At 39.3% G+C, this 26,231-nt stretch overlaps 3 protein-coding genes and 1 long non-coding RNA gene across 4 annotated transcripts in view; 2 read left to right on the top strand and 2 right to left on the bottom strand.

Moving 5' to 3' along the window:
• Nucleotides 1–2,146: 2,146 nt before the first annotated feature.
• LOC122070726 lies at nucleotides 2,147–3,450 on the bottom strand. Its single transcript, XR_006137944.1, has 3 exons — nucleotides 3,188–3,450; nucleotides 2,942–3,108; nucleotides 2,147–2,806 (listed from the first exon to the last, which is right to left on the bottom strand). It is a non-coding gene; the product is annotated as an uncharacterized LOC122070726 (long non-coding RNA).
• Nucleotides 3,451–10,173: 6,723 nt separating this feature from the next.
• Nucleotides 10,174–11,917, bottom strand: LOC122070724 (peroxidase 55-like). Its single transcript, XM_042634929.1, has 3 exons — nucleotides 11,671–11,917; nucleotides 11,396–11,587; nucleotides 10,174–10,929 (listed from the first exon to the last, which is right to left on the bottom strand). The coding sequence occupies exons 1-3, from the start codon at nucleotides 11,893–11,895 to the stop codon at nucleotides 10,369–10,371; spliced, it is 978 nt and encodes a 325-aa protein (XP_042490863.1). The 5' UTR covers nucleotides 11,896–11,917; the 3' UTR covers nucleotides 10,174–10,368.
• A 5,273-nt stretch (nucleotides 11,918–17,190) lies between these two features.
• LOC122070719 (L-type lectin-domain containing receptor kinase IV.2-like) overlaps nucleotides 17,191–26,231 on the top strand; it is a 19,069-nt gene continuing 10,028 nt past the window's right edge. The window contains exon 1 of the mRNA XM_042634926.1: nucleotides 17,191–17,390. Within this exon, the coding sequence (XP_042490860.1) occupies nucleotides 17,191–17,390 (200 nt within the window). The remainder of the gene's footprint in view (nucleotides 17,391–26,231) is intronic.
• LOC122070722 (ABC transporter B family member 2-like) overlaps nucleotides 20,814–26,231 on the top strand; it is a 35,358-nt gene continuing 29,940 nt past the window's right edge. Inside the window, exon 1 of the mRNA XM_042634928.1 lies at nucleotides 20,814–21,384. Coding sequence (XP_042490862.1) covers nucleotides 21,091–21,384 — 294 coding nt within the window. The 5' untranslated portion in view covers nucleotides 20,814–21,090. The remainder of the gene's footprint in view (nucleotides 21,385–26,231) is intronic.

Below are 26,231 nucleotides of genomic sequence, written 5' to 3'. Positions count from 1 at the left end.
TTTTTTGCGTTGAGCCTAGTTTTGATTTTCTTTTATTTCTTCCAATTAATAGAAAAATCATAAAGAATCATTAACCACCCATACTTGTAACTTATACAAAACAAATCATAAAAGTTGATCAAAACTAGGCTTATAATATATCAAAACGAAGAGCACGAAAAACTGGACTCAACGCAAAAAATCAGGGTGAAAAATTCTTCACTGTTTGCCTGTACGAGCCATTTGAAGTTGCAGAACTAAAAATAGATCAAAATCAATCTACTTTCCCAAACCAACCGGTTCGGCCAACCGGTCTAATCCGGTTCAGGCATATTGATTCCGAGTCAAAATCCAGGTCAATTGGTCAACGATTCGATCAACCTTTGACCGAGTCAAACAGAGTTGGTCATGAGTTGACCCACTACACCCCGGGTTAACTCGGTAGGGTTTCCGAGGTGACCCGGCGATGACTCGCCACCGTTTTTTTTTTTTTTGAATTCAAAATCTATTTTTTTTCTCTCTCCTCTGGCCGGTTTCCGGCGGCGCGTGCCAGCGCGTCCGGAGGTTTTCGGTGACGTGCGGCATACCGCCGCGACCGTCTTCTCATGCTCTACAACTTTCGTGAAGAAAGTTTTCCCATATGGGATCTTTAAGTAATGGTAAAATTATGATTTTCATGATTTGGGACACAAACCCTATACAAAATCAATTTTCCTTGATTCTAACACTGTAAGGGTTGGCTCTGATACCAATTGTTGGGGATTCTTTACCATATTAAACATATGAATAACCATATAGTGTTTAGAATACAAGAATCATCAACCAATCATAAAAGATTAATCATAGGTGTAGTCCCTAAACCAAGAACAATAAAGTATCCCATCTTAAAATACATAACCATATAGATTTACCATATCTATAATAATCAATGGGACAACCATGACATGAACCATAAATGGGAATAAAGAAGTACCTGTGTCCCATGAACATAGATCATGAACCTCTGTCCCATGTGGTTAAACATTACTCCCATGAAGATGACAATGACGAACTACGCAAGTGGAGTTCTTCTACTGAGATCTTCTGTAGCCTCTTACTCTAGGGTTTCCTTTCTTTCTGTGCACTTGCTCTTGTGAGAAAGCCGTGCTCCCAAAACCAATAAGGCATTAAGTAAAAGTAATGGCTGCAGGGACCGTCAGTATTCTATTTATAATAGAATCCCTAAAACCCTATTCCACTCTCACAATGGAAAGTGCTAGGAGTTTCCTAATCAGAGTGGGTCTATAATTCCTTGGGTCCAATGGATCAATCGGTATCAGTTAAGCCCACATAAAAATCCTAACAGCAACTACATCTGCCTTAAGTGTATCTTTCAATCCACTGACAAAGAAACTGATTTGCCGTTTAGGTGAAAGATGGCCTACCTTGACAAAGAGCTTTTCAAATTGCAATTGGTAGTCTCGTAGGCTACCCATTTGTTGTAACTTAGCCAATTCACCAAAGAAGTCTTGAAACTGATTGGGCCCAAAGCGAGCGTGCACTCCTTCACAGAATAATGGCCAACTCAGTTCTTCTCCTCCTTGCTTGAACAATTGGAACCACAATTGGGCATCTCCTTCAAGGTGGAAAGAAGCGAGAGCAACTCGTTCCTCTTCTGGAGTTTGGTGGAATTGAAAAAACTGTTCCACTCCGCAGGTCCAACTAGTGGTCTATTCGGTGCCATTAAACCGGGGAAAGTCAAGCTTAACAAGCTTTGGTGCCACAGTTTGCTGGGAATTGGCAGGTCGAAGGGTGTGAGGTTGAAAATTGGGTTGAACTTCTGGGTTTTGAGACGCTACCCGCGAGGACTCACCAATTTCAGGGTCGACATGCATTGAATGAAGATTCAGCCTCTTAATGAACTCACTTAATTTTATAAGAACTTGTTCTTTTCCTTCGAGCTTAGAGATAATTTGCTACTGCCCTTCATTCAATGTGCTTACCTTGCCTTCCAATTTGTCCACCCGTTGATCCATTGCCAAGCTCTGATGCCAAGCTAATACATATGAAGGAGAATTCTTCCTTTATTGTGACGTACTTATCTTGAATAAGTCAGGGAATTAAAACAAAAAATCAAGAGATAAGTTGGACGTATTGAGGCGCCCTCCTCGGAATAACAAGGTTGTTGTCGGGTTCAAAGATACCTCCCGATACTGTAGGACTTCTATTAAATAACAATTAACAATTACTCAAGAACAGTTTGGGTAACGTACAACACTTGCGATAACACTATCTAATATCACGTGACCCACACAACCCATGTAACCCATACCTCCATAACTATATGTAACTTATATAACCACATGCAACCATACATAACTCACGCAACTACACACGTCATCCACTACAACTCAACCACTCCCTACCCATAACAGACAAGAAGAATGAATTGAACCTAATACAGTCCTTTCTAATCTCCCCTTCAGTTCCAGTTTTAACCCCAACAGCTCCCAACCTCTTCATGGCACTACCAAAGGACTTGAAAAACAGCTCCTGGTCTTCGGCAAACCGCGAAACAATTGACCGGATATATTCGTCGCCGCCGGAAAACAGCTCTTGATCGGACGTCAGTAGTCCTCTGAGCTGCATCAAGCGCTTGTAGTACAAGTTATCAAACTGAAACGGCGTTTCATCGAATTTTATCATAACCCAGTCCCTTTGATTGGAACATTTCAATAAGATCAGTCAAGTTGGAGTTGCCACTTGGCAACTGGGCAGCTGCGTTGGCAGCCTTGGAATTCCTTCCATCTCTCCTCCCCTTCTCAACCGGCCACCATGGACCGTTTGCCTGCGTTGTTTAATACACAAAGCCCATAAGTAAGGGTGGTAAAACCTAGTTTAAACTAGTAAAACAGACTGAATTGAACCAAAATAACCTAGATTAAACCAAAATAAACTAAATGGTTCAATATGATTAACTTACATAGTAGACAACATCACGGGCTAGAATGGCCCGGGACATGCTGCTTCAACAGCTTTCTTTGCCAGGTTAACAACTTCGAAACCATCTGGGATCAAAGAAAGGTTAATTTCAGCATCTCTTTCTGCATCATATGCTTTAGATGAGATGAACACCGAGCCGTCGCAACCCTGTAAAATAGGCATGGTACAGTAACATAGTAAATAGTAGTTTGGAATTTGAAAAGTTTAGAGAGAGAGAGAGACCGACCTCAACGAAGCAGTCATGGAAGAAGAGGCGAAGAGTGCCAGGGAGAGTAGGCCTGAAGGGTTCTTTCAACTTCTCTACTAAAGCATTCCAGATGAAGGTTTCCACATTTGGGCATGTGTTTGCATAGAAATTTTCAGAAAGGCCATTAGAGGAAGACAAGAGAGGTCTGGGTGGAAGCAGAGAACCCAAGAGAAGAACCCAGAAAACCAGAGAACCCATTTCACTTGTCTCTTTAATTGCTTCTTCTTCTCCAGGTTCTGTGCTTTTTATAACGAAATGGGGATTGTTAAACAGTAAGAAACGATTCTCTACAGTCTTGCAGTTCCTTAACCAGAAAAAAGAGAAATGGAATCTTCACTGTTGGCTTCTCCTTATGGTTTGCGTTTCTCTAGCTTTCTATTTTTATCAGTTAACAATTAATCACCCATGACAAAATTTTCAACAAGCTATATTGATAGCCCTTGACATCTCTTTATGAGATAGCCCTTTTGTATAGCGTATTGCGCATTACAGAGAGAAATCCTAATCCCCAAAAATTCAATTATGCTCAATATAAACGAATAAAAAAAAAAAAAGAAAATCGGTTGGAGGTCTCTACCCCCTTGCAACCCTGCAGGCCTCTCTTATTGGTGAGCGGAACCTTTATTATTAAAAAAAAAAAAATACCAACATTTTCTGGATTAAAACTGAGATCAGACTTCACTAATAACACTGAAGGTGGAAAAAGCACTAGAAAGAAGATGGAGGGCTGGTTGGTTGAGGTCATTTTGGGAAGTATAGAAACCTGGGCTTATAGCTCCAAAAAGAAACTTTCTTATGAGCTCATATGTTGGATTAGTCTTGTGATTCAGAGAGGGGGGGTTTAAGGGAGGGCGACTTGGATGTGGTCACCAGTCATAGTGCTCCATGCATCACAAGCAAATCATTATGGGAAAAATGGGGCGCAAAAAAAAATTATTGATTTTTCTTGACGTCAAAAAAGATAAGAAAGTTATTAAACCTGAAAGGAAGCTTTGAGGGAGTGAAAATTTTTAAACATGCAACTTTAATAATTGTTATCTAATATGACTATATAAATTATTTAATAATTTATTGTAAAAAGATTGTGCATACTGTGCTGTAAGCTAACACCCATTCTCTCTCTCTCTCTCTCTCTTCCCCTCTTTAAAATGTCATGCCCCATTCCATGTCCTGCTACCTTGTCGTGCATGGGCAGTGTACCTATCTCTTTCTATCTCTAGTTTATTTTTTAATGATACTTTTTTAATATAATTTTAATTTTAGTTTCTAAATTCAAAAGATTTAGATACAAAGTAAAATGATTTTTCACTTCATTTCCACTTAAATTCCTTTGCAATCAAACTTAGTCACTAGGTTAATGAGTTTAGAAAAATCAACCATAGGCTTGATTGCAACATAAACCAATTATCAGATTATGTCTCTTTTTACTGTGAGACCATTAGACCTCTGAAGGAAGAAACTAGAAAGAGAAGCGCAATAATATAGTGTTACAAGGGATAAGCATTGACCAAACGTCCATAATCAATAACTGGTTGAAATTTTTTATAAGGGATTTAGTATTAGAATGGGGACGAGAAGAGGATAGCCCCCATGAAGTTTCAAGTTTAAGACCTGTTGTTCTTCATCTAGTCTAGAAATGGCAACCCCCCCCCCCCCCCCTCCTTTTCTCCTGCAAAAACATAAATGACTATGGGAACTGGTAAGTAACATTTCAAACACAAAAGGCACTTTTTCTAGGTGGGTTAGGGTGACGGATGATGTCAATCCTTTCTCCCTCCCTTCAACCTCTTAATTATATTTTTTTTCATAGGTAGAGGAAGCTAACCTTTTTTTTTTAAATAAACAAAATAAATTTAAAATAGCATATTCTATAGGATCAACTTTTCGCGCATCCAAAGTTAAGAGATAATCCCTTGATTGATAGGTTTAAATAGTATCATAAGGTATATTGGAACAATGGGAGAAAATATCAGTTTCGAACTACAAGGGCCAAGATATTTATGATTCTCAATGGTGTAACTTTTTCCTGACGAAATGAGGATTGTTAAACAGAGTAAGAAACGATTCTCTACAGTCTTACAGTTCCTTAACCAGAAAAAAGAGAAATGGAATCTTGACTATTGGCTTCTCCTTATGGTCTGCGATTCTCTAGCTTTCTACTGTTATCAGTTAACAATTAATCACCCATGACTAAATTTTCAACAAGAGAGAGAGAGTCAGTTAACAATTAATCACCCATGACTAAATTTTCAAAGAGAGAGAGAGAGAGAGAGAGAGGGAGAATTTTTTTCAAAAGACTGAAATACCCTTGTTTTGTTGGAAGGTAAAGGGTAGGTGGTGTCAAAAAATAGTCTGAATCGACCGAAACTAAGGGTGTTAATCGATTTGGTTCTGATGTAGATGGTTTGATTCAGTTCGGTGCAAGATTTTTTTTGGTGAAATCAAAATCGAATCATTTAATAAACGGTTTCGGTTTAAACAGTTTTAAATGGTTTTTTTATTTTTCCTAATTTTTTATGTACACAACTTCTTTACCTTTAAAATTTTTATGAAGTAGATGTAAATTGTAACATTGAATTGAACTGTTTATCTTTATGTGTTTTTTTAATATAAACTTAATTTTTTTATTGAAATATATGTAAATTTAATATTGAATGACTTAAAACTAACTATGCATATTTTAATCGGTGTAACAGTTCATCAGCAATTTAAATTTAAAAATCAAAACTGAGTCACCGTTGCAATTTTAAAACGAAAACTGAACCATTTAATAAATGGTTCTACAGTTTTAGTGTAAATGATTTGATTCAATTTCGATCACTAACCAAAAACATATCAAAACCAAAACCTATATGCGCTTATTGGATCATGTTTCGAGATGTGTTTTGTGATACCAAATCAGACTGGGATTGAAACTAAACTAATAAGACACTGAAATAATGATGCATCTTTTGATTTCACTCATTTTCACATTAAAACCGGTCCAACCCTTAGATTAACAGAACGAGAGCAATGCTAGGCCGGGTACAATAACAGTTTGTATTGTAATAAAATCCAGACTAGATGGTTTGCGGGGTTGAACCCACCCTAAATGGTCCTGTGAACCACCATGTTGATCGTTTTGAAAGGGCAGCTAGGTTCTGGTTTGTCCATTTAGACCAAATCCATAAAAAGGTCAGCTGTAATTAAATCGGTTTGATATGCTGGCCGGTCTGATTTCCAAACCAGAAATCCATAACTGGACTTGGCGTGTTCATTTACAAATTCAGGGTATCATAAATGAAGAGCGTTGGAAATCAACTAAATATAGAGTCTGGGCTGGCTTAGGCTGGTTTTGCCTTTGAGGTTTGGTGATATTGACAGCCATCAATTGAGCTTGCCCCGCTTAGTAGTTTTTTGGGTTGGTCAAGGTCGGACCCACTTCCACTCTGAAGGACTATATTTCCTAATCAAACGGTCACTCCATCAATACCATTACAGGGTATTTTAACTTTTGCATGATTAGTAGGTTGTCACAGTCACACTACAAAGATCTTAGGGATTATTTGGTTTATTTTAGGTGGAGAAGTAAAATCAAATAAAATAAGTTAGGAAAAGCAAGCGGCATTTGGGAGCATATTAATGAAGAGTGACAAAACATTTTATACATAGGAAGGTCATTTCATGTGAAAAGAGAGGGAGGGTACTAGTATACCCATTTCAGTTGGCTATAAAAACTTTTCTATGAGACGTATTACCATTGGGTAGAACTTTATTTAAAAGGCAAAAGAAACATGATGGATTGTAGATGCAGATGCCAAATGGGAGTAGTGGGTGGGGGCAGTTCGGTCATTACGTATTTGTTGTGTCTGAGCATTTCATGCACTAGAACGGTAGGTTTATTTTTTCAGTAATTAAATAAGGGAAGAAGAATAATACCCAGTCACGTGGCCCCTTCTCCATGGCAAGGGCCAATGAGGGAGTGTACAGGGGCATCAACAAAGGATTGGCATTTCACCTCCTCTATGGTTTAGTGCAGAGTCACTCGACCATATTTCTTTTACCCTCAAAATAATTAGGAAGAAATTTTTTTTCACCCATAGAAAACATTTCACGGACCATCCTATTCTTAGGATTCACAAACCCCTATAGATTTTTTTAGCATTTTTTTCCAAAATACTTTTCCAATACCCTTGCGCTCCACCTCAAGCGTCACGGAGAATGAATACCCATTCACCGCCCTTGGGAAAATTTCTTCATTTTCTTTATGTTGTGGGGACACATTTTTTTGAACACTTTACATCTACTTAATTTAATATAATCAAACCAACGATTATCTTTATTTATTTATTTATTTTTGGTAATAAAACCAACAATTGAAAAGTTTCTTTGTTGGACTAGAACGTTCGCAGCCTATACCACTAAAGAATTAATTCTAGAGCTTCATAGACAACACACAACCCTATAATCAGTACCCACCAAATCAGGTGAATGTACCTGCTGGTCTGAGCATCTTAGGTAACTTTTAACATCTTTGCACCCACTCTTGAAGAATTGAGAATAGTTAGTGGACCTCCCATTCCCTGAATTGTAACAATATTCGTCCGTCTTGTCATGTGCCGTTGGCCAATGACAACCTACTTTTACGTACATATATTTATCCACACATACTCGCATACGATAGGGTTTGACCCCAAAACCTTTTCCCCTAGGCGTCGCCGACTCTTCAAGCCGAAGCTGTCACACTAAGCTAAGGTAGTGTTCGCCTATGGTACAACCCTCTTACACTTAGCCTAGTATGCTTTAAAACAATACAGCAACTGAGGAGGTAACAATCCATGTATCATGTTCAAGACATTGCAAGAGCCCACATTCACCTGTTTGGCACCGGCCACGGCCACTTGCAATGAAGTTGCATTTGGTTTTGGTCCCAAATTTGGGCATTTTTTCTTCCAACGAGCACATTGATGGTCTAGGTTTGGCATTGATTCAGTTGCTTACACTGTGTCGGGGATTTATGTGGTTCACCCAAGATTAGGTACGTCCACGGTTGAGCTATAACCAGAGCTTCCACTATTCCGATGAAGAAATTACAAAACCCCAATCCGTGACATCTCTTTATGAGATAACCCCTTCTATATAGCTTCTTGCGCATTGCATAGAGAAAACCTAATCCCTGAAAGTACAATTCCGCTCAATATAAACAAATCCAAAAAAATTTTAGTCAGAGGTCTCTGCCCCCTACACCTCCTGGGGTATTGGGCCACTTGCCCCCTTACAACCGCCAAAGCCTCTCTCATCGGTGAGTGGGGACCTTCATTTTTAGGAAAAATGAAAATCACCAGTACTTTCTACATTAAAATTGAGACAGGCTACAGTAAAATAACATGAAGCTGAAGAGAGCACTAGCTAGAAAGAAGAATATGAAGAGCTGGTTGGTTGAGGTCATTTTGGGAAGTAATGAAGCCATGGGCTCCAAAGAGAAACTTTCTTATGAGCTCATGTTTGAGTAGCCTTGTGTTCACAAAGGGGGTCTTATAAGGGGAGGGCGACTTGGGTGTGGTCACAAAGTCATAGTGTTCTATCCATCACAAGCAAATCATTATTGGAAGAATAGCCCAGTAAAAATATTGTTGATTTTTCTTGATTTCAAAGAAAATAAGAAAAATATTAAGCTCGAAAGGAAACTTTGGGGAAGTGAAAATTTTCGAACAGCCAACTTTAGTAATTATCATTTAATTTAATTACATAAATTATTTGATAATTTATTGGAAAAAGACTGGGCATACCGTTGGTGCACCGTAAGCTAACATCATTGTGTCTATCTCTCTCTTCTCCTCTTTAAAATGACCTCCCTACCCCTCTTCTATGATGCTCCATCCCGTGTCCCTATTGGTATCACTTGTTAGCTTGTCGTACATGGGTGGTGTGCCTATTTCTTTCTCTCTCTAATTTATTTTTTAATGATATTTTTTAGATATAATTTTAATTTTAGTTTTCATATTCAAAAGATTTGGAAACAAAGTAAAATGAATTTTCACTTCCTTTTTCTTAAATTCCTTTGCAATCAAATTCAGCATTAGGTTAATGAGTCTAGGAAAATTAACCATAGTCTTCGTTGCAACACAAACTAGTTATCAAATTAGATATCGTTTTGGCATGAGGCCATTAGACATTTGAAGGAAAAAACTAAAAAGAGAAGTGCAGTAATATGGTGTTACAAGGGATAATGCATTGGCCAAACATCCGTAATCGTATAATGCTTGAAATTTTTTTGTAAGGGAATGAGTATAAGAATGAGGACGAGAAGAGCCTAGCTCCTAGGAGGTTTTAAGTTTAAGACCTCTTGTTCTTCGCCTAGTCTAGCTTCCTTTTTCAAAAACCATAAATGACTATGGGAACTAACAAGTTACATTTCAAACACAGAAGACACTTTTTTAGGTGGGTTAGGATGACGGATGATGTCAATCCCTTCTCCCTCCCTTCAATCTCTTCATTATATATTTTTTCATGGGTAAAAGGAAGTTAACTTTTTTTTTCTTATAAAAACAACAACTAAAAATAACATATTTTATATAAAGGACCAAGTTTTCCCACATCCACACTCAAGGGATAACCCCTTGATCGATGATTTTGGATGGCATCCATAAGGTGTAGTGGAACAATGGTAGATAATATGAATTTCATATTTCAAGGGCCAAAACATTTATGATTCTTATTGGGTATAACTTTTTCCTAAATAAGACCGAGTCCCCCCTGGTTAAAGAAGATCCATCCCTTGCTATGGAGTCCAGATCAACTCCCTATATGGGGAGTGGAATTACCCTCCTTATATGAGATCCCACCACTCAAAAGGTATCCGAACCACAAGAGAAATTAATACACCATTGATTTGTGTTCTGAAACACCATTATGGCAGAAACCAATGTGAGGAGGTTACCATATGGTAATGGAATCTAAAATATTGCCTTATGGCCATTAGATGATGCAAGGAAATGGTATTTTTAAAATTCACCCGGGAAATCTGTTGATGAAAATATATCACATCCCATGGTCACACATCACTAATGAAAAAGGTATTCTCCCTTATCTAATTAGGGAAGGAAAACTTTTTGACTACACCATATCCAAACAGACAAATATTATCACCATTAATAATCTAAGTCTCACCTTCTGCACCATTAATTGAAGCTAGTACATTCCCTTCTAATCTCCCCTTCCGTTCCAGTTTTAACTCCAACAGCTCCCAACCTCTGCATGGCATTACCAAAGGATTTGAAAAACAGCTCCTTATCTCCGGCAAACCGCAAAACCATTTCCCGAATATATTCGTCACCGCCGGAAAACAAGGCTTGATCAGACGTCAACAGTCCTTTGTTCTGCATTAAGCTCTTGTAATATTCGTTATCAAACTGAAACGGCGGTTCATGGAATGGTATCACAACTAACGGGTCGATCTTCGGATATGGGCACCCCTTTATGAGACCCGCCCGTAATGTTTCATTCAATATAGGGTCATGTTGACGAATACGATCAGCAAATTCGATGCAATGGGTGCTACCAAGGTTGTGGGCCCCAGAAACTGTGACAAGATCAAATTTAGATAGTCCCTTGAATTGGAACCTTACAATAAGATCTGTCAAGTTGGAGTAGCCACTTGGCACTTGATCAGCAGCATGGGCAGCTTTGGAGATTCTTCCATCTCTCCTCCCCATCTCGACTGGCCACCATGGACCCTTCGCCTGTGTTTAAAACACAAACCCCATGGAAAAGGGTGTCAAAACCTAGTTTGAATCGATAAAAATTGATGAAATCGAACTAAATTAATTTGGACTGAATCGAAGTCTTATTGTGCTGTTCTTGATTTGAGATAATTACTACTATTCATAAACCAGACCAAACTGCATTGAAAACTCTTAAAAAAATCATTTTTTTTTTTTTTTATATATAAATTTGTATAGTAAAGCAAACTCAGCTAGGACTGAAATTGAAACCATCCCAATTTACAAACCAAATAAAAATTGAAATTTCTTCATTCGTTTGATTTCGATTTCACCATTCTCACACCCCTACCCATAAGATGTTTGTTTCGTTCATAATCAACCCGGTCTGTGCTGGTCTGATTATGTTTATCTCTCTGGAATCAGGTGTAGGGTAGCTAGATTTAATAAACTAAATGATTAAATAATGACCACATGATCAGCTTACATAGTAGACAACATCACGGGCTAGAATGGCAAGGATGTCAGCGCAGGAAACCACGCCGGGACACGCTGCTTCGACAGCCTTCTTTGCCCGGATCACAATATCGAATCCATCTGGAGGCAAAGACTTGTTAATATCAGCGTATCTCTCCGCATCATTCGCTGTAGATGTGATCAAAACCGAGCCGTCGCAACCCTGTAGAATAAGCAATGTAGTACAGTAACATAACACAGGGTAGATTAGAAATTTTAAAAGTTTCATGAGAGAGAGAAAGAGACCTCAACGAAACAATCATGGAAGAAGAGGCGGAGAGTGCCAGGGAGAGTAATGTTTGGCTTGTTGGGTTCTCTCATCTTCTCTACCAAAGCATTCCAGATGAAGTTTTCCACATTTGGGCATGTGTTTCCGTAGAAATTTACAGAAAGGCCATTAGAGGAAGACAAGAGAGGCCTGGGTGGAAGAAGAGAACCCAAGAGAAGAACCCAGAAAACCAGAGAACCCATTTATCTCTTTAATTGTTTCTTCATCTTCAGGTTCTTTGCATTTTATAATGAAATGGAGATTGTTAAACAGGGTAAGAAACGATGCTCTATACAGTCTTGCAGTTCCTTTAAAAAATAAAAAATAAAAAAGGGGAGAATTGGAATCTTCGCTCATGGCATCTCCTTGTGGTCTACTTTTCTCTAGCTTTCTACTTCTATTAGTAAATAATTAATCACGCATGACTAAAGTTTCAAAAAATGGAAACACTCTTGCTTTTGTTGGTGGGTAAAGAATGTAGTGGTGCCAAAACCCAACCCCAACCAACAAAACTGAGCCGATTCAACCAAAAACAAACCGATCCAAAGCCAATATAAACTTATTGGATCTTGTTTCAAGCTGGGGTTTTGTGATTCTTGTGATAGAAATCCGATGGTTGGCTCTGGGAAAGACCTGTAAAAAAACAAGGAGTCAAAGGGGTGCTCCGGCCTTGAGACTTTAATGCCTAAGTCAGTCTTCAAACAATAATAAAGATTGGGAGTAGTGGAGAGAGAGAGAGAGAGAGAGAGAGAGAGATATTTTCTCTTTTATAAGGTAAATGTAATGAAGCCCTAATCCTAATAAAATCTTGAAATGTCTTATCTGTCCTTGTGGGTTTGGTGAAGAGTCCTTTGTCTGTAGTTGACATTTTTGAATGCCACGTGTCCTACATCTATTGACGATGTGATTTTATGGAGTATCAGCGAGGTCAAAACTAAAGCATCTGATCGAGATTAAAGCATCTGATCGAGATTAGACTTCCACTCTAGGATAATCTCGATCAGATGTGTTGACATTTTTGAATGCCACGTGTCCTACATCTATTGACGATGTGATTTTATGGAGTATCAGCGAGGTCAAAACTAAAGCATCTGATCGAGATTAAAGCATGGACCCACTTCCACTCTAGGGACATTTGTTTCATAATCCAACGCTCACCCCATCAATACCATGATTATTTATTTATTTATTTATTTTTTGATGGCTAACCTTGATTTGTAGATTATCACATCACATTCACAATACAAAGATCATTGAGATTGTTAGGTTAGAAAGTGATGTAATGTCCAACAAAAAAGTTGGGAGTGGACTCTTAAAGCAAGCGGCATAAAAGGGGAGCATGCCAATGAAGATTGTTAAAACATTTTGTTCATAGGAAAGAGGTCATATCATATGAGGAGAGAGGGAGGGTGTTAGTATACCATTTGTGGTTGACTCTCAAATTTTTTCTTAGGAAGTTTTATGATATGGTAGAATTTTATTTAAAATAGAGGGGGAATGGCTCTTATGCTTAAACACATAGGGAGGGGGGGGGAAATGACTACCACACCTCTATGAAATACAAAAATTCCATTACCCCTTGTTGATGTTCTTGTATGCTCTCTCATTAGCCCCCACAATGTTGGTGTAGGGGCAATGCGATCAGGTAGAGTTCTTCTTCCCTATAAGTAATTATTTGGGGAATGTACTATCTCACTCCCTTACACTTGGCCTATATTTACTAAAACTCCTCTACTTTTTACTTTTTTCTTCCCAATTGAGAAGATCCATTGACCTGAGATGAAGAGAAAGGTCTATCTATTTTATTTAGTTATTCAGTTAAATCAATGATTCGTTATTGGAACAGATAGCAGCAACCATTTCATCGGACATGTGTATTTTTTATTTTATAATGGATTTACATGTTTCATTAATGGAAATTTTTGGATGTAGTGTGTAATAGGCTCTGGTTGTACCTTTTACATCTCTTTCTCCCCAGCTCTTTTTAAATACCCAGATTACCCCTCCTTTTCAACTGTACCTTATTAAACTTATTCAAAATGATTGGTTCCAAAATGATACTATGGAAGGAGACAAATGAAGGGCATGGTTCAGGTAGTTGGTATTAGATTGTCCAAATTAAGTGATCCGTATTTGTATTGGTTGAGAACGATACAGATCCAATACTTTTATTATTTTTTTAATCCCTAAAACCATGTGTAGCAATCTTAACGGGATATATAACATTGAGATCGATATCAATCTGAATTAGTATCGGCTGAGAAGGATTCCAATCCAATACCGATACAAAAAAAATAGATTACTAAACTCGTGATGATGGATGAGACAAAAAAAAAATAATAAATAAATAATATCCTCGACGATTGGATGAGACAAATTAAAATAATAATAATAATAATAATAATAATAATAATAATAATAATAAATAAACAATATCTTTAAGTGACTCAATACTAATGCATTTAAAGAAAAATCAAAATAATAATAACAATAATAATAATAATAATAATAATAATAATAATGATATAGGAGCCAAGGAGGAATTTAAGTTTCAGCCAACAAAGCAACATTTGAACCAAGTAATAATGGAAGGACAAGCTAGTTGGTTATTTTCTCGGATTAATAAAAGCATGCTTTGAACCAATCAATTTAAAAAAAGTTTTATATGTTACATGTGAAAAGGAGGAGTATCTTGAAAAGAGTAAGGAAGAAACAGATGTAAAAGTTCAAATGCAGGAGAGTATCAGAAAGAAAGTAAAAGGTATGATAGTTTTAGTAAATATAGGCCTAGTGTAGGGGAGCAATAGTAAATTCCCCTAATTATTTTCAGTACAAGAAAGTTTTTTCCGAGGCAAGAAAATTTACCACACCATCCTAGAATTTACAAACTTCTATGGGGTTTTAGTATTTTTTTCGAAGATACTAAATCGAGCACCTCTCTCCAATAAGAAGATCACCCAATGAGCTATGCGTGTGTGTGTGATACATGGCACATTCTTACCCAACAGTTAGGAGATCTACAACCCAAAAACCACAACCACTACCCCACTTTACCCGACAACCAACACTACTACTTGAACCCAAACTCGATACTACTACCCTCTCCCTCATTATCCCCTATCCTTCATCTTCCTCAAAGAGAGATATGAAATCCTATTTGGATCATTCAAGCTCTACAAATGGATCCAGTCTAGACTCTAGCTTATATGTAGATGATGAGCGAGCTTTCTAAAGCTTTTAAGGATATACTGAATTTCAAATATTCAATTTCACTAATAAGATATGAAGGATTACTTCACATTTGGAATTGCACAAAAAAAAAACCTTTTTTTTTTTTTTTTTTTTTTTCTAATGACAGTTATACAGGCCTTCGGCTTGACTAGTCCTGAGGGCCCATATTGACCCCACAATCATATACATCGGGTCATATCGGTGTTGAATGAGAATCATTCAACTTTCACTGAAATTAATGAAGAGCACTAAGCACCTCTGTGTGAGTGGCCCCAAGGAAGTAAGAGGAGCCAAACTCAAAACCACACGCATCTTGAGGTAAAGGTCCTTACCAACTTGGCTGCCCCCTTGGTTGAAACATTGGCTTAACTCATTTTGTGCTCAAATACCACAAAATTGTTCTTCATTTTATGTTATAGGCACATTTTTCACAGGACTTTATAAAAGTTTCTTATTGAAACTAAACGCTTCAAGAACAAAACACAACCCTATAATTAGTACCCCACCAGAAGGGCAAGTGAATCATGTGCTGGTCTTATCATCTTAGGGTAGCTTTATGCATTTTGCATCTACTCTTGAAGAACTGAGAGTAGTTATTGGGCCCCCAATTACTTGAATTGCAATAATATGTATACATCTTGAACATAATACATGTATTGTTATATCCTCTGAGGGCCCTCAACTGGGCTGGACATTGGCCGTTGATGTCAGTGGTACATCGATCTAACAACGACAGCAACAACGACAGTGATGACGATGGCTAGTTGTAGTGATGAGGTCCATTGAGATGTTAAACCCTTCAACGAGCAAAATATTGAAGAGATACAAGTTGTGATATTGCTAACATACCCAGATAGGCTGAATGGGGTGTGTACCATAAGGCTAAACATTGTAGTAGCCCACACTGTCTAGGGGCATTGGCTTTTTTTTTTTCTTAACTCAAAGGTGGCTATATGGTTGAAGGTGAAGAAAGCACTACAAAGAAGAAGATGTGCTGGTTGGTTGAGGTCATCTTGGGAAGTAATGAAGCCATGGTCTTATAGCTCCAAAGAGAAACTCTCTTATGAGCTCATGTGTTCGAGTAGTCTTATGAGCCATGTTGATGAAAACCCAATCGTGCATCAGAAGGGATCAGATTGGGATCTTTTCTATGCGAAGTCACTATATAAAAATTAACTACATGAGAACGAAACGATTTACCTCAGAACCGTAATCGAAGTTCCTCCTCAAGAAAATAATTTTTCCACACTTGAACAACCGTAGAGATCGATCGCAATACTTTGAAACTATGATCCACGTTCAATTGGAGAAGAGCAATCCACCGTTAAAGTTTTCTCCTTCACACTCACTCACAAAGGAGAAAAGAAAGGAAGAGAGAAAATGTGGGAAAGAAGAGATGAGGTTCCAAAAACTAAATCTCTCTCCGTGTCTATTATATAATAAAACCCTTTTTGGTGTTTCCACTTTTGGTCAAATCTTTGTTTCCTAAATAGATAAATCCAAATCTTGGTGGTAGAGAACAGATTTCAAAAATTGAACAACTACTTTACCAAGGGCTGAGGGGTTTATAAGGGGAGGATGGCTTGAGTATGGTCATTGGTCAATAGTTTCCTATACGTCACAAGCAAATCATGATTGAAAGAATGGAGCAAGAAAAAAAAATATTACTAACTTTGCTAGAGTGTACAAGACAAGACAGACATTCTATCTGGATTTTGTATGTAATTCTGGCATGTAGATAGTGGGTATTAATAGGCCCAAACGTACCTGTAAGTCTACAGGTACTATATATTATATATATATATATATAAAGGGATGTGTTCCTTCATACATAGAGTGTATCTGTTCTCTATAGGTGTCAGTGTATGTACCTGTACATATATGTATGGGTGTGTCCTTTCATACTATACATGTATGCATGTATTGACATGCACATACACGTACCTACAGTCCGACTCTACTCGGCACGCAGGTGTGTAATTAAAAAAGCACCCTGACAACCCCCACAGGTGAGAGAGTGGAGAGACTTCTCTCTAAGGAACCCTATGTTCCTTAAAGACTAATTCCTATATGTATACCCAAAGAAACTTTTTTAAGTTTTCAATGTAGGACTAAAATTTAGCTCACATGCTTTTACTAGTACCAAAGAACTTGAATAAAGGAAGAGATTAGTTATTTTGAAACTTATAACTTCAACAATATGGTGGGGGTGTAAAGGAGAGCAGATCGGCTAGAGATCTATACCAAGATTATAGATCTAGTCAATGATGCTACTGCTAGAGCAATCTGCTGCAAAGGAGATAGTGGAGGATGTGAGACTGATGGTTTTGGCCGATGTGAAGGAGGTGTTGATGGAATCTGCGGAGGTGATGATGGGTACAGTTATGGCGGAGATGAGGGAGGTGGTGATGAGGATGGTGACGGTGGGGATGGTGAAGTCAGGGATGGTCAGGGGAAACACATGGAGGTAGTTGGGTTGTCGTTGTCGCAATCAATGGCATCGTCGTCACTGTTGCCTCCTGGAGAACTGACAAGGACTATGATGGCACACTCACGAAGAAGAAAGGGAAAAAATTACATATCACTGGGGTAGGAAAAAAAGGTACCATATGGGTCTATAGTCTATAGTTTCGTGAACGGATCAGGTTCACGTACGAGAACATGGTCTGTGGATTTAGAATATATTAAATGAAGAGAGAGAAAATTGATTCTAAATCCATGGACCAGAGTCGTTCTCATACATTCTCGTACATGGACCTAATCCGTTCTCTATAGTTTCTACATAGATTTGGACAGTGCACCTGCCTGGTACATACTGTTCCCTTTCATAAATCATATATAATTAATTCTTATTTTTTTTTGTAAAATAATTAATTCATAGTCATAGCTTGGTTGTTTCCATGTCACCGTCATCATGACCCCCTAAAATAAAAATTTATCACGGTCAGAAAAGCATAGTTTGTATTCAAGGAAGAGATATTTGTATCCATCTTAATGTGGTAGCCCCAAAAAAAGTACCCATCTTAATGAGATCTCATGTAATGATTTGTTTATTTATTTTTAATTTGCATGAATGATTTTCTATATGAGATAGTGGTCATGATTTTGAGTAAAAAATAGTCTCTTCGCAAAGTAAGATAAAGTTGTGTATTTTATGATGACCTTTCTTAGACCTTTCAATGGTGGGGGAGCCTAGAGCACTTGATATGCTCTTTTAATTCTATCAAACAAGATATGCTCTTTTAATGACTTCTTAATAATTAGTTTTGTGTAACAAAAAAATAAATAAAATTGAATCATATTTTAAAGCTGCAATCTAAAATATTATAAACCCTCAACCAATCCTAACCCTTGAAAAAAAAATCTTTCCACATAGAGTGGCATTTCAACCATTTTCAAGGTAAATTCCATAGAATGACTGAATAAAACTAATGTAGGCCACATAAAGTGAAAAAAAAAAAAAGTGTTTTAGGATCCACATAGGGAAAAAGCCCTAGACGAATCCTAGATCTTGAAATAGAATCTTCCAAATCAGAATGAAAACTCATCCATTTTTCAAAGGGAATTCTAGAAATTAAATTGATAAAAGCTATGCACAAAGGAAAGATTGTGGATTTTGGATCTACATAGAAGTGAAAACCATGGACTTATATTTTGTTTTTGTAGGCTGGTGGCTTGAGTTTTACACCAGATGGTTTTGAGTTAAGAAGATCTTGTCGTCGTTTTAACCATGCATTTAATGATTTTGAGTAGGATTTCACACTCTTCATTTGCTATGCTTTAACTCTCTTAAGCAAGGTAGTAGAAGTTTGCTTACCCAATGATTTGAGAGTGATCATTTTTTTTTTTTTTTACTCTTCATTTCTTTATAGTCTCAGTCAAAGATGGGCATTCTGTAAATACCTTATTTTGTCATTCTAAAGGGGTGTCTAGATGATGATAATGAGAACTTATTCAAGACTGAGAGAATGTTCTATTATTTAGACCTAAGGATTATCCCACAGTCCTCATGGCATTAAAGATCATACAAGTGCAATGATAAAAATGTCTCTGGAGAGTAAACCATGGCGAAAGTGAGGTTGTTTGACCTAAAAATCCATACAAATCTTTAAATAATATATTATTTCATTATACTATAGTAGCATTGTCAAAAGTTGGCCTGCACTGGTAGGCTTGATTTGAACTAATTGGTTGAAACTCGAAAACGGCCCAACTAATTACGAAACATGTTAGGCTCAAGCATCGATTGATTACTAATCGAGTAGTGTCGATGCAAGTAGTGGCCTAACTGAAACCATTCGAAACCGACTGGTAGACACTTGACACTCCTATGCAATAGTATATGAAAATGAGCTCATTTGCCACTTTATGGGGAAAAGATACCATTTTAGTTGAAAGGGATCCACCTTGGAGACATTTCATGTTGATGAGACCAGTCCCTATTTTCATAGCAAATAAAAGCCTAACATTCTATTCAGCCAAGAGAGGAATTAATAATAGGTGGTTTCATTAGAAGTCAATGCCTCGACCTGATTAACTTTGGCACAATATTGTCTTCTTGGGCCCATAGGTTTCAAGGTTTTAAGAAACATTGTGCAATGTTAAGGAGGCTAGAGGTTATCAATTAACCTAACAAAACTAAAGTTGTTACACACCCTCACCGATCTCCCAAACCTCCTAATACTTGCTGTATTCTTAGTAGGGACACCTCATCGATCTCCTAGATAGGTCTGGTACACTTGCCATATTATTAAGTGTCACAATGGAGCCCGCTACGCTCAATCAAGGAATGAGGAAAAGTAGAATGGAATGAATGGTTGGAAGTGACTGATGAGTGAGAGCGCTACGAAGAGCAAATGCTTTCTCAACACTGATAAAATGATGAAATATGTATTAAAATGCTTTTGGAACCATCCAATTTTTCCCATGGTACACACACACACACACAAACACACAAATATGATGCGACCGAATAGTTCCATACATAGGAAGGCAGCATTGTCAGTTCATGTGAGTTCTTTATCGTGTTATGTTCAAGTTGAGCTGTTTAACCTTTTCTATTGTAAGAAATTGGGTCACAAGGAGTCAGGTCGCATTTCAGAGTAGGAACCTTTCCTACATGTTTACTTTAAATGTCAATGATTGCCACATGGCAAATCAAATGAGACCCAAATTTTATGGACAAATGGAACCCTAGGTACCTTGCTCAGATCAAGTTTCAGTCCTATTAAAGTTAGTCAATGAAAAACATATATTTGAACATCCACAAATATGGAAGATTGCCAAATAGCGGTTGGAGTATAAAAAACGTGCATACACATATATACATGAATATACATATATGTAAACATATGGAAAGGTATTTGATTGAGTTAGACTAATGATTGAATTACTCTAGACCATGAACTCTCTAGCAACAGTGAATAGTGTTGGAGAGCCTAAAGCTCAAACCCACAAAGTATTTAATGCAAACTACTGTACTATCAGTCAGTCGGGCTCCCGTCAGGTTTACACCTTACACCATGTACTAATTGTTTATAAATGGGTCGGGCTTAAGCATGAGCCTGAGGTTGAGCCTAAGGCTGCCATATTTAATAATCGATGTAGGTCAGGCTGATCTTTAAGCAGTTAGGCCTAATCAGTTCTCTGGGGTCAATGTTGGGTTTGACATCCCTAATTTTACAGGTCAGTTTTATATTTAGGCAAGGTTACTTTCCACAAGATGACTCCTTGCCAACCTAATCAAGGTCGGAGAGCCTAAAGTCCAAAGCCACAAAGCATTTAATGCAAACTACTGTCTCCAGCCTAACCCCTTCCCTCTCAACCGTCTCCTCATCTTTCATATTTAATAATGGCGAGAGTTCTCCTTCACCTGTAAGAATAGTCACAACCCTTCCTGTTTTTCTCATCTCATAAATCTGTCCTTTCAACCACATTTCATTTTCTGGATTAATGTGGCAACACAAGATTGAACCCATCATATTCTCCTCTTCAATACTTAATGTTCACAGCTCTCCACCTGCGTAACTGAGTCACCATTGTTGTTAGCCACACTACTTAATGTCCTCTGCCCCTTCCAGCCCACCAAGTTGCAGAAATTAGTAACTCTCAAACAACCCTTCTAAGTGTCAACCACTTCTCTCTCTCTCTCTCTCTCTCTTGCCAAGATGAGCTTCCAAGGTGCGCTCTGTGACAATGCCAAAGAAGAGAAAAAGAAGGATTCAGAAGATGAAAAAGAAGAAGAAGAAGAACAGAAGCAGCAGAAAATCCATAAAGTTCCATTCCTGAAGCTTTTTGCGTTTGCAGACTTACAGGATTACATATTAATGTTCATAGGATCCATTGGTGCTTGTATTCATGGAGTTTCAGTTCCTGTTTTCTTCATTTTCTTTGGTAAACTTATAAACATCATAGGCATTGCTTACCTATTCCCAGCCTCTGTTTCACATAAAGTAGCCAAGGTATGATGATTTTGTAGAATAACTGTTTTTCATATATTCACAGATCAAGAGATTACATATATATATATATATATCCATCTAGAGGTGATGGTTAAGACTTCTTAGTACTTAACACTCACGTGAGTTGTTACATGCTGTTACATATTGTTACATGAGTTTTGATAATATGTATCTACAGCTCTATGAGACACACTACGGTGGTTTATGCCTAACATGCCCCCACAAGCGCAGTGGTGGTTCACCAACATGAAGCTTGTTTTTAAGAAACTGAAACCGAAGTCTAGACAACCCTTTTGTGAAAACATCCGCCACCTGATCAGAAGTTGGAATATAACAAACAACCAGCTGTTGACGAGCAACCATATCTCTCACAAAATGAAAATCGATCTCAATATGTTTCGATCGAGAATGAAAAACCGGGTTTGCGGTTGTTGAAATGGCCTATTGGTATTAACTTTAATGAGTGTACAATGGTGCTCTTATATAGAGATTACAGTTATTGAGTTATAGACAAACTCCATGATCACATGTGGGATCCTATTCCAACTCTGCTGTCTCATGAGGTAGTATTGGACTGCAAGTAGTCTCTAGAGTTTGTGCTCACTGAAAATGCCTACAATGTAGGAGAGGTTGTTGAGTATGAGTATGACTCTAGAGGTTGAGTTCGAGTGGGACGCTAACTGTCCTGATACACCCCCTCAAGGTGGGGATTTGAATGGTCGAATCCATAGCTTGTCCCGTAGAAAGGAGAACCGTGTAGAGCTGAGAGCTTTGGTAAGGATATCATCTATCTAGTCATGGGTTGAAATGAACTGCACTTGAAGTTCCTTGGAGGCGACTTTATCACGAACGAAGTGGAAGTCAATTTCAACATGCTTGGTACGAGCATGAAAGACCGGATTGACCGAAAGGTAAGTGGCCCCGATGTTGTCACACCAAAGAATGGGTGCAATGGGAACAGGGATCCCTAATTCCTCAAAGAGAGAGCGAAGCCAAGTGAGTTCGGCGCAGGCATCAGCCACTGCTTTGTACTCAGACTCGGAGGAGGAGCGTGCAACTGTCTTCTGCTTCTTAGAGGCTCAGGAGATCAAATTATAACCCATATAGATGGCATAGCCTCTTGTGGATTTACGATCCGTACTGTCACCAGCCCAGTCAGCATCAGAGAATGCTTGTAATTGGAGGGACCTAGATTTGGAGATGAACAACCCATGATCCTTGGTTCCTTGGAGATAGCCTAGAATCCGTTTGACTAGTGTCCAATGGTCTTCAGTGGGGGCATGCATAAACTGACAGGCACAGGTTCACTTAATAAGCCACATCAGGCCTGGTGAGGGTGATGTATTGGAGAGCACCGACAATGGAGCAATATTTGGTGGGGTCCGAAAGAAGGACACCCCCTGTCGAAGATGCTGCAAAGGTGGTGGCCATGGGAGTAGTGACGGGCTTACAGTCAGTCATGCCAGCCCTCTGGAGGAGATCAGTGATGTACCAATGTTGAGAGAGGAGGACACCATCAGACCGATATAGGGCTTCAATACTAAGGAAAAAGCTGAGACAACCAAGATCCTTGATAGAGAATTCTGAAGCAAGCTGATGAAGGAGAGTCTGAACATGAGTTGGTTGGTTCCCTGTAACCAAGATGTCATCGACGTAGACAAGGACATATGTGACAACAGAGCCCTGCATGTAGATAAACAGTGATGTGTCGGTTTGGGATGACCAAAAATCGGAGCGAGTGAGGAACTCAGTTAACCTGTGAAACCAAGCCCTAGGAGCCTGTTTGAGCCCATAGAGGGACTTGTGGAGGCGACAGACATGATTAGGGCGCAGGGCATCTTCAAAACCCTGGGGTTGAGCCATGTAGACTTCCTCAGATAGAATACCATGCAAGAATGCATTCTGAACATCAAGCTGATGAACAACCCATCCGTTAGATATGGCCAAGGAGAGGACCGTCCGTATGGTAGTAGGTTTGATGACAGGGCTAAAGGTCTCATGATAGTCAAGACCAGGTTGTTGATGAAATCCTTTAGCAACTAAACGGGCCTTATAGCGCTCAAGGGAGCCATCTGCCTTCCGTTTGATGCGGTACACCCACTTGCAACCAACCAGATTCATAGTTTCCCTGTAAGACACAAGAGACCAAGTACCATTACGTAATAAAGCATTAAATTCATCAGACATAGCAGAACGCCAATGAGGAACCTTGTGGGCCTGGGAGAAGCATGTAGGTTCAGCCGGGTCAGGTGAGGTGGTGATAGAGAGGGTTAGGGGGTTAGCATAGAGATCGTGTAGGGTTCTGGTGCGACGGGGTGGGGTGGTAGAGGAGTCAGGGTTAGGGCCGGTTAGGGTTAGGTGAGGTGAGAAAGGAGGGGATATGGGAGAGGGTGGTTTGGGTAGGGGTGCCAGGGAGAGGGATGGGTGGATTTGGGAGGGTAGGCAGAGGGCTAGGGTGAGGTTGAGGCGTAGGTATGTTAGGTGCAATGCCCCACGGGGGAGGGGTAGTAGGAGGGGGTTGGGTTGATGAGGATGGTGGTGCAGTGTGAAATGGGAAGGTAGATTCGTCAAATCTGACATGACGAGATATGTAGATACGACTGGTGATGAGATCCATACAATGATAACCATGATGGGAAGGGCTATATCCTAAGAAAACACATGAGGCAGAACGGGGTTCAACCTTGTGATGATTGTAAGGATGGAGCCATGGATAATAAAGGCATCCAAAGATTTTTAGAAAAGAATAGTCCGAAGAATTGCCTGTAATTAACTGATGGGGGGATTTGTTACCTGTGATAGAGGAGGGCATGCGATTGATGAGAAAGACTGCAGTTTCAAAGGCATAATCCCAGTAAGCCTGGGGAACAGCGGCATAGGATAGTAGGGTAATCCCAGTTTTAACAATGTGCTTGTTACGACGTTCAACTGTTCCCTGTTGCTCATGAGTATGAGGGCAAGATAACCTGTGTTGGAGGCCCAACTTGGCAAAATAAGATGGGAGAGTACGGAATTCTCCCCCCCCCCAATCAGTTTGAATGGCCTTGATGGAGCGAGAGAACTAACGTTCCACCAAGGCCTGAAAAGTACGAAAGGCAGAGTAAACATCAGACTTCAACTTTAAAGCAATAAACCAAATATATTTAGTATGGTCATCAATAAATATAACAAAATAACGATTCCCAGTTGAAGAAACTGTGGGGTGGGGGCCCCATACATCACTAAAAACCAAATCCAAAGGAGAGGAACTACGAGTACTAGTTTCACGTAGTGACAATCTACTAGCTTTGCCCATTTGGCAAGCAGAACATAAAGAAGGAGACTTCATGAGCTGATGACCCGGTAACATAAGACGAAGCACACGTTCATGAGGGTGCCCTAAACAATGATGCCAGCAACTGAAAGATGAGGCAGAGGCTAGATTGGCATAAGGTGACGCTGGAACGGAATAGAGACCATGCTTACTATGTCCAATGAAGAGGGTTTGATTGGTCTTCAGATCCTTAACAGAGAAAAAAGAAGAGTGAAACTCAAAGTAAACATTATTGTCACGGCAAAACTGCTGAACAGATAACAAAGAACAAGTGAGAGTGGGAACATGTAAAACATTAGAAAGGGAAAAGGAACGAGAGGGAGAAGAGATGGAAGCAGTGCCTATGTGAGATATAGGACGGCCCTTACCATTACCAACCACAAGTTGGTTCTTACCTGTGTATGGATCATAGGTGGAGAATTGGGTTAAGTCAGGGGTGGAATGGTGGGTGGCTCCAGTAACAGGGATCCAAGAGGTGGTGAAGGATTGTGGAGGTGTGGGGTGATGGGGTGGAGGTGTGATGGTAGGGGGTTGAGGGGTAGGGAAGGGTGTAGTATGGTAGGCGTTGGGTTGACGTGGTGGCCGATTGTAGGGACGGGAGGGGTAGGTAGAATGGTGGCTTTGGTAGGTCCCTGTGGGTGGTAGTAGCAAGTGCCTATCTGATGATTAGTGCATCCACAGATTGTGCATGGATTGTGAGCGAATGCATTAGAGCGACCAAATCCACTAGCATGGCTACGACCACGACCTCAGGAGGAGCTTGTACCATGACCACCAGTGGAAGGAGGGCCACGATCTTGGTGAGTGACATGGGCTGATGCATCGATGGTAGGATCAACAATGGGAAGGCGTGAGTGGAGAAGTTTCTCGTGACTCATAAGGAGACCATGCATGTCGGTGTAGGAGATGGGCTCCTTTTGTGCCATCATAATGGATGCAAGGGCTTGATAGTCAGGGCCTAGGGCCCGGAAGATGTGAATGTTAAAGTCTTCTGATGGGAGGGGCTTCCCTGCAGTTGCTAGCTCATCGGAGAGATGCTTGGCTCGATGGAGAAACTGAGTAATGGTCTCATCTGGTTTGTGAACCAGATTTTGAAGGGAGACGTTGAGAGACAGAATCCTGGTTGTAGACGGAGAAATGAATGTAGCATGGAGTGCATCCCAGATCTCTTTGCTAGTGGTCCGTCCGACTGCTAATGAAAAGGCCTCTTCAGAGAGAGAGAGGCGATGAGAAGGCTCATAATAAAAGCATCTTGTTCATGCCATGCCTTGGCTTTAATAGGGTCTTGAGGGCAACAATTGTCACCTATGACATAGTCGAAGAGGCGTTGGCCAGTGAGATAGGGTACGACCTGTGTGTGCCAATAAACATAGTTCTTAGATGTGAGCTTTAGAGATATCATATGATGAGCACCAGATAGGGATGTGGGAGGTGGGGATGGTTCGGCCATGGTAGAAGAGGGAGGAGGTAGTTTGGTCATTAGGGATTGGAGTATAGAAAAGGTATGTGAGGGGAAAAGGGAAGAAACGTGGGT

The sequence above is a fragment of the Macadamia integrifolia genome, unplaced genomic scaffold (genome assembly GCF_013358625.1).
Source record: "Macadamia integrifolia cultivar HAES 741 unplaced genomic scaffold, SCU_Mint_v3 scaffold986, whole genome shotgun sequence".
NCBI classification, from domain to species: Eukaryota; Viridiplantae; Streptophyta; class Magnoliopsida; order Proteales; family Proteaceae; genus Macadamia; species Macadamia integrifolia.
The sequence above is the reverse complement of the archived record's forward strand: the minus strand, read 5'-3'. Positions and strand labels throughout refer to the sequence as shown.